This window comes from Pithys albifrons, chromosome 21, assembly GCF_047495875.1.
Source record: "Pithys albifrons albifrons isolate INPA30051 chromosome 21, PitAlb_v1, whole genome shotgun sequence".
Classification (NCBI taxonomy): Eukaryota; Metazoa; Chordata; class Aves; order Passeriformes; family Thamnophilidae; genus Pithys; species Pithys albifrons.
The window spans coordinates 8867011-8879697 of NC_092478.1; the positions used below are offsets into that span (position 1 = coordinate 8867011).

The 12687-nt window shown below is 51.4% G+C and overlaps 1 protein-coding gene across 1 annotated transcript in view; it reads left to right on the plus strand.

Annotated features, from left to right (window-relative positions):
* The window catches only part of LHFPL7 (LHFPL tetraspan subfamily member 7), a 67485-nt gene that overhangs the window by 2888 nt on the left and 51910 nt on the right, over positions 1-12687 (plus strand). The window contains exon 2 of the mRNA XM_071575158.1: positions 8146-8284. Coding sequence (XP_071431259.1) covers positions 8146-8284 — 139 coding nt within the window. The remainder of the gene's footprint in view (positions 1-8145; positions 8285-12687) is intronic.

Below are 12687 nucleotides of genomic sequence, written 5' to 3' on the forward strand. Positions count from 1 at the left end.
CAGTCCTGCAAATGATTGTTAATGCCAGTTGTGTGTGTGCACTTGGGGGATTATGTTAATCATGCTACAAATGATGCTTTGAATCATGTCTGGAGGTTAATTAACATGCCTTTCTTCTCTTAAGAGGGCCTTCATGTCTGCTTAGAGTTGCTGGCTTTTTTCTGCTTCCTTTCATAATTACTTTGCAGCTCTCTAATATGGGTACCTTTAATTTAACCCTGTCGGTGCTCAGGCCACTGAGGATTTGCACCGTGCTCAGCATCCTGATGATTATTTGATGGGGGGAATATAATAAAAATCCCTCCTGGCTGATGTTGTGGACAGGCTGAGACCATGCAGGAGCTGATGGGAACTGGAGAAGGTCTGGCTGGAGCCAGATGAGGAGAAAGGATGGTGATGGTGGTGTTGCCCAGCCAGTTTATGAGTGAGGCCCTTACACAGACAATTAATGGGAAGGAGGATCCACTGTGGGAAGTCTTGGAGCAATGAGGGCTGGAGAGGGATATGCCAAGGGATGCAGGCACTCTGGGAAGAGTGGATTGCTTTGGGAGGCCAACTGGTAGAGCTGGGAAAAACAGGTGAACTTCTGAGCTCTGAGCTGTTTCATTGCATCTCTCTGCTTTTCTTCTTCCCGGTGCCAGATCGCTGTGTGTGTATGTGTAAGTGCTTCATCCTGAGCTAATTTATTTTCTCTTTCAGTGGGAGCATTTGGCTCATGGGCTCCTGTCTCAGTGCTGCACTTCAGAAGCTAGTGCTGCCACATTTCAAATTTCTATTTTTATTTTTCCAGATAGTCTCCAATTATTTTCAGGCTTTGCCAAGCATGTAATCTAAAATAACAAAGAAGCTGATCAGCTCATGATATTTAGGTTAAAACCACATGGACCATTTGCCTATGGAGCCAGTGATGCCATGCTGGAGCAGGGCCCAAAATCACCCACTCAGGACAAGGAGGAAGGCTTTGTGTGGCCCCAGGAGTTCCTTGAGTGAGTCCTCCCTGGGTTTTCAAGCAGGACTTGAGAAGATTCAGCAAAGCTTAGTGAAAATGTCTAGTAAACCTGCTTGCCCTTTTATTGGGAAATGCTGAAGGGTTTCATAATCCTTCATTGCTGGTTTCTTATTGTGTCAGTTCAGCCCTGGGTCCCCTGATGTCATCTAAGGTTTGCCTGCCGGGGTCAGGTTTGCAGAGTAGTTTCACAGCCACCCTGATCCCAGTGAAGAAGCAGGTGGGATGCTCATGGAGATGGGAAGATACGTGGGAAATCTGTCACTCCTCTTCTAGCACACGCTCTGGCACAAGGGAGAGAGGAGTGTTTTGGGAGTCCCTGGCTTGCAGTGTGACCCAAGCAGGGAGTCACGTGTGTGCAGACTCCTGGGCAGGGTCTGCTTCACCTCCAGAGTCATGTATCAAGCCAAGATGTTAATTTGGGATTATCAGGAAATCAACTTTCAGCTCCTCAACCTGAGAACTTCCCAAGAGAGCAGATTCTTCCCAGCTTACTCTGTCTACCAATCCATTTGATTTTTATTTGCACTTACACAACATTGTCAAGAGTTAGCATTGTAAGTGCTAAGTGTGCAGAATTCTTGAAATCACCCTCTTTCCCTTCATGCACGTTTACCTCACAGACTTTATCTCCTTTCATCAACCACCCAGAGTTTTTTGACCTACATTAACAGGACAGAAAATACCCAGTGTTGGGGACACCTGTAATTCCTGGGCTGTGGCCCCACATTTCAGTGCCTGACTCACAAATCACCACCAGTGACCCACTCACTGCTAAGCTGGGCTGAAAGGGGTGCTGAGACAGGACTAGCTTATGGGTGGGCCATGGGAGGTCAAGTTGATTGAAAATGCAGACAGGCTGCTCTCAGGGTTAATTCTATCCACTGCTCTCAAAGGGAGGTGGAAGCTGCTTTACTTAAACAAAGGCAGGGAGAGGTGGGTGCCAGCCCCGGGGCAGCTGCTTGTGCTGCAGGGGCTGTGCTGAGACGTGGCCATTCATGACAGGGATGGTCAGTTCACACTGGGTCACCTGCCCACATACCCCCTCCACAAAGAGCAAATCCTGACCCCTGCACCTCAGGAAGGGCCTTGTCCAGGTGCATCAGAGACATTGTGGGGTGAACGTTGCGTTTCCCCTTTGCAGGCCCCAGATCAGGGTCTGGCACAGGGTGGCAGGGACGTGGCAGGGACATTTTGGCACAGTGGGACATTTCCTCCATCGTCTTAAGGCTTCAAGTCCTTCTCCCTCCAGGCTCCTCTCCACTGGTTTTGTGAGGGGAAGGCAGATGGGAGAGCTGTGTGACCTGCGGGGCGCTCGCTGGCCAAGGCGATGAGCGCAGCTTTGCTGCCAGCGCCAGCAAAGGGCTTATCCCATGAAGGATAATAACAGAGCTGGGCTAAGAAGGGCTGATCTGGTACCCAGCGACAGCCACTGCCTGCTGCCTAATTAAAATTTCATTAAGTTGGTTCGCATCCCTTGATGGAGGTCACAGGCACACCATTGATGTGCTAATGTCTTACTTTTTCCCTTTTTTCTCTCTTTCACCACTATCCATCATCCTCTTAGATAAAGCAGTGCCATTAGGAACTGCTTTCCAGCATCCCCAGATGCAATGGCACTGAAAAAGAGACAGCAGTAATTCATCAGACATATTATCTGTCTCTTATTTTCTCTCTAATTAAAAAAATGCCTTCCCCCCCCTCCCCTTGAATCAGTTTGGACATTAACCCCTCTGGTGTTTTGGTGGATATCCTGGTTAGCTGGAAAGTGGGAAAGTTACCTGAAAGGCTGGAAATGGCTGAGCTGTGTCTTGGTGGAGGTGGTGCTGAATTTTGTGCAGAAGCAGCTAAATCTGGGCTGAGCAGAGGTACCCCCTGTGTGTGCTGTGGTGTGGGCAGGTCCCCATCAACCAAATCCTGCATTTGAAGGGGAAGAAATGAGGACTGGAGCCTCGTTGCCTCCTTTCCATCCCTGTGCCCCAGCCCCAAACATCCCAGCTGAGGGGACTGAGACATCGACCACCACCTCAGCAGCATCACACCTGGGGCTCTGCCTCGCTGCCAGGCTGGTCTGGGGAGGTTGGACCCACTCCAACCATCCCCATTGGGTAACACTGGGCACTTCCCAGCGCTCCTGGGCAGGGGATGTCGTTTGCATGGGAGCCAGGATGGAGAGAGAAGATCAAATAGGAATGAGAGAGCTCTCAGATGGCCCTGAAAGGAAGGTAATTGCTGGGGAGGAGAAGAGGAGGACGTGTGGGCTCCTATTCCTGGCCGTCACTTTAATGCCGAGCAGATGGCGGATGTTTGTTTCTGTGCCTTGTGTGTGGGAAACACGAACAAGCCGCGAGGCTCGATCCACCTCCCCCTGCGCCCACGGCGGCGCCCGCTGGGGCTGGAACCTCTTGGTGTGCCCAGGGGGATATCCCCTACCTTTACCAAGGTCCCTTCACTCTGCCCAGGGAGAAGGCACTGCTGTTCGGGGTGCAGGGAAGTGTCTCCCAGTGTGGTGTGGAGGAAAGGAGGGGTTTGGGGGCGCAGTGCAAAATTCACAGGTTTGGCAGCAGTGAAGGACCTCGTGGCCACGTTGTGCTGGTGCCAGAAACTTCTGGGGTGCAGGGACACACAGAGACCCTGTGGGGTGCTGGGGTGGAGGGAAGGCAGCTTTCCCAGGGGGAGAATTGGCACTGATCCTTGCCAGCCTTCACCATCTGCCCCCAACACAGAATGGTGATGACTCCTCTACCAGGAGCCTTCTCAGGGGCATCTTGAGCCACACAGCAGAGCCAGACCCAGGTGCCCACATCTGTATCAGCCTCCTGGGCCTGTCCCAGCACTGCTGCAAAACCCAACCCCCTGGTCACCACTTGGCATCTCCACCCAACACTGACATTTTTTTTAAACAAGTGTAAAACATTGGTGTCCATTTGGTTTCTACCTCTGCAGGTATAGCATTACCCAGTTTAACCCCCAAACTATTCCCATAATGAATATTTAATCATGTGGAGCTCTGATGGGAAGGGACTGCCTGCAAAAATGAAAATGGTTTGATTAACTTTGCCCCCTCTTCTCTTACAATTGATTTTACAGTTTCTTCCAGCTCAGTTGGGGTTTCTCAAGCATTTTCTGCCTCAACAGACACCTCCAGAAAGGCAGACACACTGAAACCCTCATTTTCTTTTTCTCACTTAGCCTGTGGCTTTATTTCCTAGTTATTTAGGATATTTATTTTCTGCTCCCATTTCCAAAGATGCTTAAGCATCTGAGCAGGGCTGAAACACTTGAGCAGTCTGTAACCTTGCCCTCAGCCCACAGGGCCCATCCAGGATGGCAGCTGTTGGGGGTGGTCAAATTCCAATTAATAAATTGCATTAATAAACTAATGTGCATTGTGGTGTGATCCAGTTCACAAGATGGGATGGCAGGAGCTTTGCCAGCTTGGTTTATCTCTGCCAAGCCAAACACCATGTACCATCTCTCAGCACTAACTCATTGGACAGAATTTTGTCCCTTCACCCTTTCCACTTTAAGCTGTAAAGCCCGTGGGTGCAGGTTTCAAAAGATGAGTTAACTTTTCAAAACGTTTTCATTAGGGATATTAAGGAATTCTTCCCATGACAGTCATTATGTGACATCCTAATTTTGACCTTTTTTTTTGGTGAATGAAGCAGCATCTTCAGCAGATTTACTGCCCAGTGAATGGCACAGCCACGGTGTGTGTCAGACCTGTAAAATATTAAAATAACGGGCAGGGGATTGCTGTTAATCGGAATTTATTACGCTACATAAAGGCATATTTACAGTCCCACCAGGGGACGATTAATTTGTTTGGGGATAAACAATTAATCTCCCTGGGAGTGAGAGCAGAAAATCTGACACGGTTTTATGTCTGTTCCCAGCGTGGCAGAGGCAGGATTGCTCCCAGCCCCAGGCTCCCCGGGGGGGTCTCCCTGGCACCAACGAGGATCTGCCATGCTCAGCAATGGGCAGCCCACCTGGTCCTGCTCCTGCCTGGCAGCATTTGTGCTGGGAGCTGTGTTCTCTGCTGTGAGGAATGGGCTTTTTCCTGCCCCCAGCTGAGCTGGGCTCTCAGGAGTGGCCTCTGTGCATCCCATTTTCCCTCCGCCCTGGTCTATTTTTGGGTCTCAGCCTTTGCATCCTGTTTCCTGCGTCCTCTCCTTCCCGCTCAAGATGCAACAGGCACAAACAGGGAAGAGAGAGGGAGGTGCTACTCACTGGGAAGGGGAGGGTTTTAGCTGCTGCTCTTTGGTACCTTTGCTCCAGGGACTTCTTCCAATTTAAGCCTTATTATTTTCCTTTGGAAGTGGTTGTTTGATCTGCAGGTGCCATTCTGGTACAGGGCAAGAGCACTTGGGATAATCCCCAGCTGAAGGCCTGGAAAGTTATGACAAAAGCCAAATTTCTGATTTCCAAGAGCATATCCAGTGTTTTGGCAGGTCACACCAGCACACACCTTGTGTTCAGGCAGCTCTGGCCGTGGTGTCCAGGCATAGTGTGGGAGCCAGACTAAGACCATGGGCATGCAGCAGGGTCTCTTGCCATCTGCCCTGTAATGTCCCTTTCTTATTGTCACCTATTCTGGGACAGCTGTGCCCCTGCCATCCCCTGTGCCCCACAGCAAACCTGCTCTACCCCCAGAGCTGCTCTGTGGCCATTCAGTGGCTCAGCATTCCTGGCCCATGTGGCAGAAGCCAACCCTCACCATTTACCTACACCTGTTGCCCACATGAATTTTCTCACATTTATTCTCAATGAGACCTTAGTTCCCTTTGCCAACGCCTGGTTGGATTTGGTGGTTCTTTGGCCACCACTGTGCACATCAGGGTGCTGTGACTCTGAAACTCCACAGTCTTGTTTCCAAACCCCAATGGCAGGTCCCAAAGCAGACCCACATCCTCTGTCAGTGTAACACTTACCTGCACCCATCCTGTTTGTACCTTTCTTCTTGTCACTTTGTCCTGAAAAACATCTTCACTCCTCTCTGTGGGGATCAGCAGTCTGAGAGGCTCATTGGTTGTTTCCAGCAGAACCTGCGAGTTTTTAGGGGATTTGTGCTACAACAATTAAGAAGAACCTAGATCATTAAAAATAATATGCTTCACAGGAGAGAGGAGCCAGCCTGCTTCACAAGCCCCCTTTCTGCTGAAAAATTCATTGCTGTAAATTATTAATGGTCCTCGCAAAGGAGGATGGTTTTGCTGGGTGGAAGGTGAAATGCAGACACCAGGCACAGTAATCCTTTTTTCTGTTATGAATCCTGATTTCCTCACCCAACTGCTGCCCTGGGAGTGGTGAGGAGCAGGGCTGGGGCTGCTCTCCCCACAGGGCCCTGTGCTGGAAGGGTGTCTGTGCAAGGAGTCCCTGATCCCACCTTAGCCCACACCCTCCTGGGATACAGACAGGGCAGGTGCCCAGTTCCGGATGGGTGTCCCAGCTTTGTGTCTTTTTCCCTGAAGCAGCACTTGTCTGTTCAGGTCTCAGTGGCTTGGAAGGCACTGGAGAGGAGCAGGTATCCCTTTTGCCACAGTCCCTGCTGGAACAGCCTCTCCATTTCTCTTGGTAGCAGTTTGTATTGCTGTGCCTTTTACGTGGCACGTCAGGAATTAATTTATTGCTGGGACAGCATTTGCATTGCTTGTGCAGTGCATAAATAGGCTATAAATAAGGTGCTGATTTCTAATGACTGCACAGCACTGGAGCAGACACTCACACCAGGGTGTCACGGTGGTGGCCGTGCTCTCCTGGCGTGTCCCTCACCACAACCAGCGTGTCCCTTTTTGGAGCAGTGGCAGCTCCTGGGCAGGTCCCTGCAGGCAGTGGCTGTGCCACCCAGCACCAGCCAGTCCAGCTGCCAGAAACCAGCTCAACAGTAAATAACACAGGTAGATGGAGGGCAGTGCCAGACTTGTAGTGCAGCACTAGTAGTGGAAGGAGTTGTTTAGCTGTTTGGAACCCCATAGCCAGGGGTAAATCCAGTTCCTCCTCCTCTGCTCAGCCTGCCTGTGGTTCCTGCAGGATAACTTACATTTGACAGATTATTTACTCTTGATTTGTAACATCTTTGGCGTGAGGGGCCCAGTGGAAACACATACTAAGTTTGTTTCTGAGTACCCATGGCTGCCCAAAAGTTCAAATATAGGTAAAAAAAAGGAAAATTATGCATTTCTAACAGGAATGTCTCAGTAGGACAAGAGAGATGAGCAAGGGTGGAAGCTCCTCAGGGCAGCTCCTGCACACATTATAAAAGGCAGGCTTGTCAGGAAGATGGGAATGAGAGCTGTCTTAGAGCTGTGGTGCTGTAGGGATCTGAGGTGGATGTTACTGCAGAGTGACTCACCAAAGCCAGAAGCCTTCCATGGAATGTGCTGTGAAATGACAGGAGTTGACGTGGCTGCCACAGCACTGGGGCCAAGGTGCCCTCACGCTGTCAGTGCTGTCACGAGCTGGGTGCTGCAGGAGGAGGGTCACAGCTCCCCTCCCCATCCCTGGCCACACTGTGCCCCTGGCTGGGCTGGCTCATGTCCCTGCTGGTCCAGGGACCACCTTGCTGCCAGAGCCGTCCTGTTGGCAGAGGTGGAAACATCACCTTCAGTGGCGACAGAAACAGCAAGAGTGAAATGATTGGGCACCTGTACCCAAGGGCAAGCTGTTGTGCCATAAATTAGTGCTTTTCCCAGTTTTCAGGCTGCTGGAGGTGAGCTGGGCTGGGAGTGGGAGCAGCCTGCTTGGCAGAGCTGCAGTGAAACCTTTGCAGCACATGGAGCATCCCCACCATGAAAATCCCTGCTCACTGCCAGGCTGGGCACTGTCACTGCTCTCAGCACAGGCAGACATACATCACAGACATCTAATGGCACGTGTGTTAGTGACACAGCCCTTCATGCATGTACCACATTTGCTATTACCACTAGAGCCCAAATACTAATAACCCCTGGGACCAGGTGATGGGTGAACCGTGGGCTCGAGACCTAATGGTGAATTTAAGCGACAGAAGGTGAGAAGATGGGAGAAGCCACCCATGGCAGGGCCCCAGTTGGCACTTGGAGAGGGGGGTTTGTGGGGAGGTGTGGTGGGGACAGCGCTGGGGGGACTTGCTGACAGCCCCTGTGTCCTTGCAGACGAGCGCCGTGCTGTGTGCGGGCGGCTGTGCCCTGCTGGCCCTCAGTGCCCTGCTGGCCATCGTGGCCGTGCTGCTGCCCGGCGGAGCCTGCGAGCGGCGCGTCTGCACCCTGGCTGGATACATGCAGACAGCAGCAGGCAAGTCACGGGGGCTTTGCTCTTTGGGGTGGAAAGGTGGGGTGTCTGTTCATGGAGTGTTGGATCTCTGCAGCAAGAGGAGCTTACAAACCCTAACAGTGGAGGAAAAGTGAGTGGCACTTCACTTTAGCAAGTGCCTCCTGCATCCATCCTGAAATCTGCTGAACGTCACCTCCAACCACACACAGCTCTGCAGCAGAGCTGCAGGTCCTGCTCACTGTCCCCAGCTCAGGATCTTGTGTAGGACAGGGGTGGGTCACTCAGGGTGGTCTTGCAGGTGTTTTCCCATGCCAGGGATAATTGGGATGGAAAGGGGTAACCTCACATTACCTTTGCCTAAGGAGGGGGAGCACATCCTGCTGTGTCTGGCTCTGCAACAAGACAAGCAGATACAAAGCAAGGGATTAGGAAGAGTCCCTGGAAAGGAAAGTGACTGTGGCAGATAAATACAAATGAGGTTCTGGTGATATTGAACAGGCTGTAAATAAACTGTAGGCTCTAAGCGTTATTGACAAATGAAAATTTACTGGGTACGTTCGAGCAAGCTAATGGGTTGCTTTAAACCCTGGCAGTGCCTTGCTAAGCATTTTGTCATGTGGTTTTTAATTTTGTGCACTGTGGATTAATTCCCATTCAGAGCCAGGCAGCCCTGAGTCAACAGAATTAAATGGTTTAATGTATTTGGATTCAGAAATGCTGCCCCTCTATAATTTCTCTCCCTCTTTCCCCCCTCCCCAGGAGGAAGCTCTTCCACAGATATCAATTGCAGCCAGGTGACAGGGAGAGAAACTCCTCCCCCAAATCACACTATCTCAGATTAAAACAGGGATTTTAGGATAGATGAGTTTATATGGGAGAGGAGGAAAGCAGAGCAAGCCCATGAGGTTTGGTAGAGCAGCTTTCTGATGGTGGGAGGTGTGCAGCTCTGCCAGGGGAACCCCATGAGATCACTGGGAAGGAGGATGGGACCACGTTTCTCCCAAATGTCAGGTTTCCCTGAAGCACATCAGACCCTATACAGGCACCTTCCCTCTGCCTGCCCTGACATTTTCCTCCCGAAATCCAAACTTTGCTCCCATCTTCCCATCCCACAAAGCCAACTTGAGGTATTGTACAGAGCACCAAAGGCACAAATAAATAAGCTTAATACTATAAACCATTGAATCAGGCAATCTGATAGCCTGATAGAAGGGCCAGGTGCCTTCAGCCAGGAGCACAAAACATGCCATAAAATGCACGAGCAGAGCCAGAATCAGGCCCCACAGGCTCTGCACTGGCTCAGACAGATGCTCTGAGCTGCACCCACATAAATCCAGGTGCAGAGGCCGAGGATTGATTCTTGAACCAAACAGGAATCAATCCTGAGAGCAGCCCCACAGCAAGGGCAGTGAAGCTACAGCTTTAACACTTTCCTGCAAGCTTTTTAGAAATCCACGTTGTGTCTTTTCCAGCCCCAGAAGGAAGGAAGATAAAAACCTCACGCAGATAGAGCAGAGCACTAATTGCAGATGCAGACATGCCATCAGGGTTCAGAGCTGGGCTAATTGCCACCATACACTGAACACATGATTCCTGGTGCCTGGCATCCACCCCACAGGAAAAAAACAAACCACACAAATGACAAGAGGATGAGCCCTCATGAAAGAGTAAATGAGAAACAGGGAGAGGGAGAAAGATAAAAGAGTATTTGCTCAACCCTCACACCCTGCAAACAAAGTCAAAGCTGGTCCTGAGAGATTAGAGATGGGGCTCACTCCCAATTTGTGGTGTTAGCTCACTGAAATTAAATTTCTGGGAGGATCACTCCTCCCAAACCTGCACAGCAGCCCCTCCAAAGAGGTTGGGGTGGCCCAGGTAGCCCATTTATGTGTGGGTCAGTGGGTTGTCCTACCCCCAGCTGCTGATAGAGAGGGGTCCTAGGACTGACCCCAGGAATAAGGAGACCAAATGGGGACACAGCTCAAATCCTGCCACTGTCACTCTTCAGCAAAAGCCTCTTTGCTGGGATTTTATAAATAGGAGTTAATTACAGGGAGAGATGTCTCCTGCTGTATGGGGCTGTAAGAGAAGGGCAGAGATGTTCTCCAGGGCTGGTTGTGCCTGTACAACCACTCCAGTGGCTTCCAGGTGGTGGCTGTGGGCCTGTGGTTTGTAGCTGGACATTACAGTTCACCTCTGCAAAGCTCTCAGACCAGTTTTCGAGTGACTGCTCCTTCCCATGGCTGGAAGGATCACGGGGCCATCCCAGTGTCTCAGGCACTCGCTTCACCCACAGGACCTGTCAGTGATGCCCTGGGGAGCCCCAGGGCTCCACTCCAAGCTGTCACAGCCCACACAGTCCCCAGCAGTGTCCCTGAGTTACAGGAGTGTCTGCAGGCTGGGGCTGCTGGGAGCCAGAGCAGCCTCTGCCAGAGTTCTGTGCTGGGCTGTGTCTGCTCTCTGGCCCAGGGGTGTCAGTGCTCCCAAGGGAATGGCCTTTCCAGGGCAGTGAGACTGGCTGCTGTGAGAACTGAGGTTGTAACTGAGGCTAAGTAAACCACACCAGGCAGCAAACCTGGGCAGCTTTCTGCTTCTGGGGCTTGTGGGACTGAAGTCAGGGTTATGAGGGTGCTGTAGGATTACACTGCTGGTGACCCTGTTCTAGCACTGGAGCCAGTTCTATCTGCTGCCTGGGAAAGGCCACAACTCTTCATAGGCAGGACTACCAGCCTCCCTCCACAGCTTCTTTTGCTACTCTAAAAGCCTCAATAAAACCAGGATTGTGTTGCTTTTTGGAAGGTTTTAACCACATGCTTTTCAGGCAAAGGGTTTTTTGTTTGCTGGCCAGGGGTGGCTGATCCCACACCTCAGCTGCCCCACCATGCCTGCTGATCCTTTCCCAGGTCTCCAAGAAGTGCATGGGAAGTGGCCTGACAGGAGGGGGCTGCAGAGCTGTGCACCTTGTTGAGGGCACAGGCACAGCTGAGCATGAGGAAGCCTTTGGGGAGAGTTTTGCTTCACTCCACACTGCTCTCTGTCTAATCCTTCCACCATGAGCTCACTGCTCAAGACAAACCCGGTGCTGAGGGCAAATGATCCTGACCTGCCTATGCCTTTCTGAGTCTCTTTTGGTTTCAAAGAGAAATGTCTCAGCATCGCTACGACAGAATCAGAACAGCCACAAAACTCCAGCAAGACAGGCAGAAACCCCCAGTTATGCAATTCCCTGATTTAGCCACACTGTAATCCCAAGTTTCATGGCAGTCCCAGGAGCTTCTTCCTGCAAAATCTGATTGTGTTCTCAGCCAAGACCCCTCTTGCTGGCAGTAGTGTGATGGCATTACAGAGCTGGCCTCAGCTTTGGGTCAGTTAAGCAGCAAAGCAAAATGCAGGAGACCTTGTGATTTTTGAAGTAGCCTGTGATTACTTCAGGCACTGATAGCCCAGTAAGGACACCTAAAGAGGTGTTCATTTTCAGATCAGTGTGAACCTTTTAAATGCATCAAGTCCCAAAGACTGAAAAGCAACCCAGATGAAAATGGCTCCTGCCATTCCCCCAGGGAGAGCTTTGGGATGGGAGGTTTGCCCCAGCCTTGGGATGCAGGCACGTGCTGGGGACAGCAGATCCCTGGCCAGAAGGCTGTCCCAGTGTCTGTGTCACTGTTATTTAGGAAGGCAGTGTGGTCCTTCTGCCTCACTGTGCCTTCCATCCGGCCCTGCATCTCAGCCCACCTTTGGGATCGATGGTGCCCTGTTTTTCCCAGCTTGTGCAGGCTCTGAATGGCAAACAGCACAGTGATCCACATCCATATTGATTCCTCAGACTCCTATCGATCAGCCTGGTGACATATAGGTAATGTGTAATTAGTAACTTAGATAAAAACAGCACCGGGAGGGTGTACAGCCGAGCTGCCTGGATACTCTGCCCTTGCTAGTGTGTCCATGGAGCAGGGATCGTGGCTGCCTGGTAATTGCTGACCTGCCAATAGGACACTGAAACTCTTCCCTTCCCTGCAGCCGTCACTCCCACGGCTTCTGAGGTCTTGGATCCCTCCTCAGGAAATCACAGTTAAAAATACCAGCCTGGGGAAGGCACTCTGCCAGGTATCACCTTCCAGTGCACTGAAGGACTTGTGGCCCCAGCTGCTGTTGGGGATGCTGGAGAGCAATGTCCAAGTATGCTGCAGAGGCCACTGGACAGTGGGGACATGGCCACTGCTCCCAGGTGCAGCAGTGTCACAGCACAGCCCCTGCAGCACCTCTGAGGAGACACAAATGGAGCAGACATTCCCCCGAGGCAGGGGACAGTCTGGAGTTGGGACACCAGAAACAATCAGGAGTGGCTGAGGAGAGAGGGTCAGAGCTGTTCCCAGACTGTGCAGCCTTTCCCACCCCCTCCCACTCAGCCCAGGCCAGGGCTGACC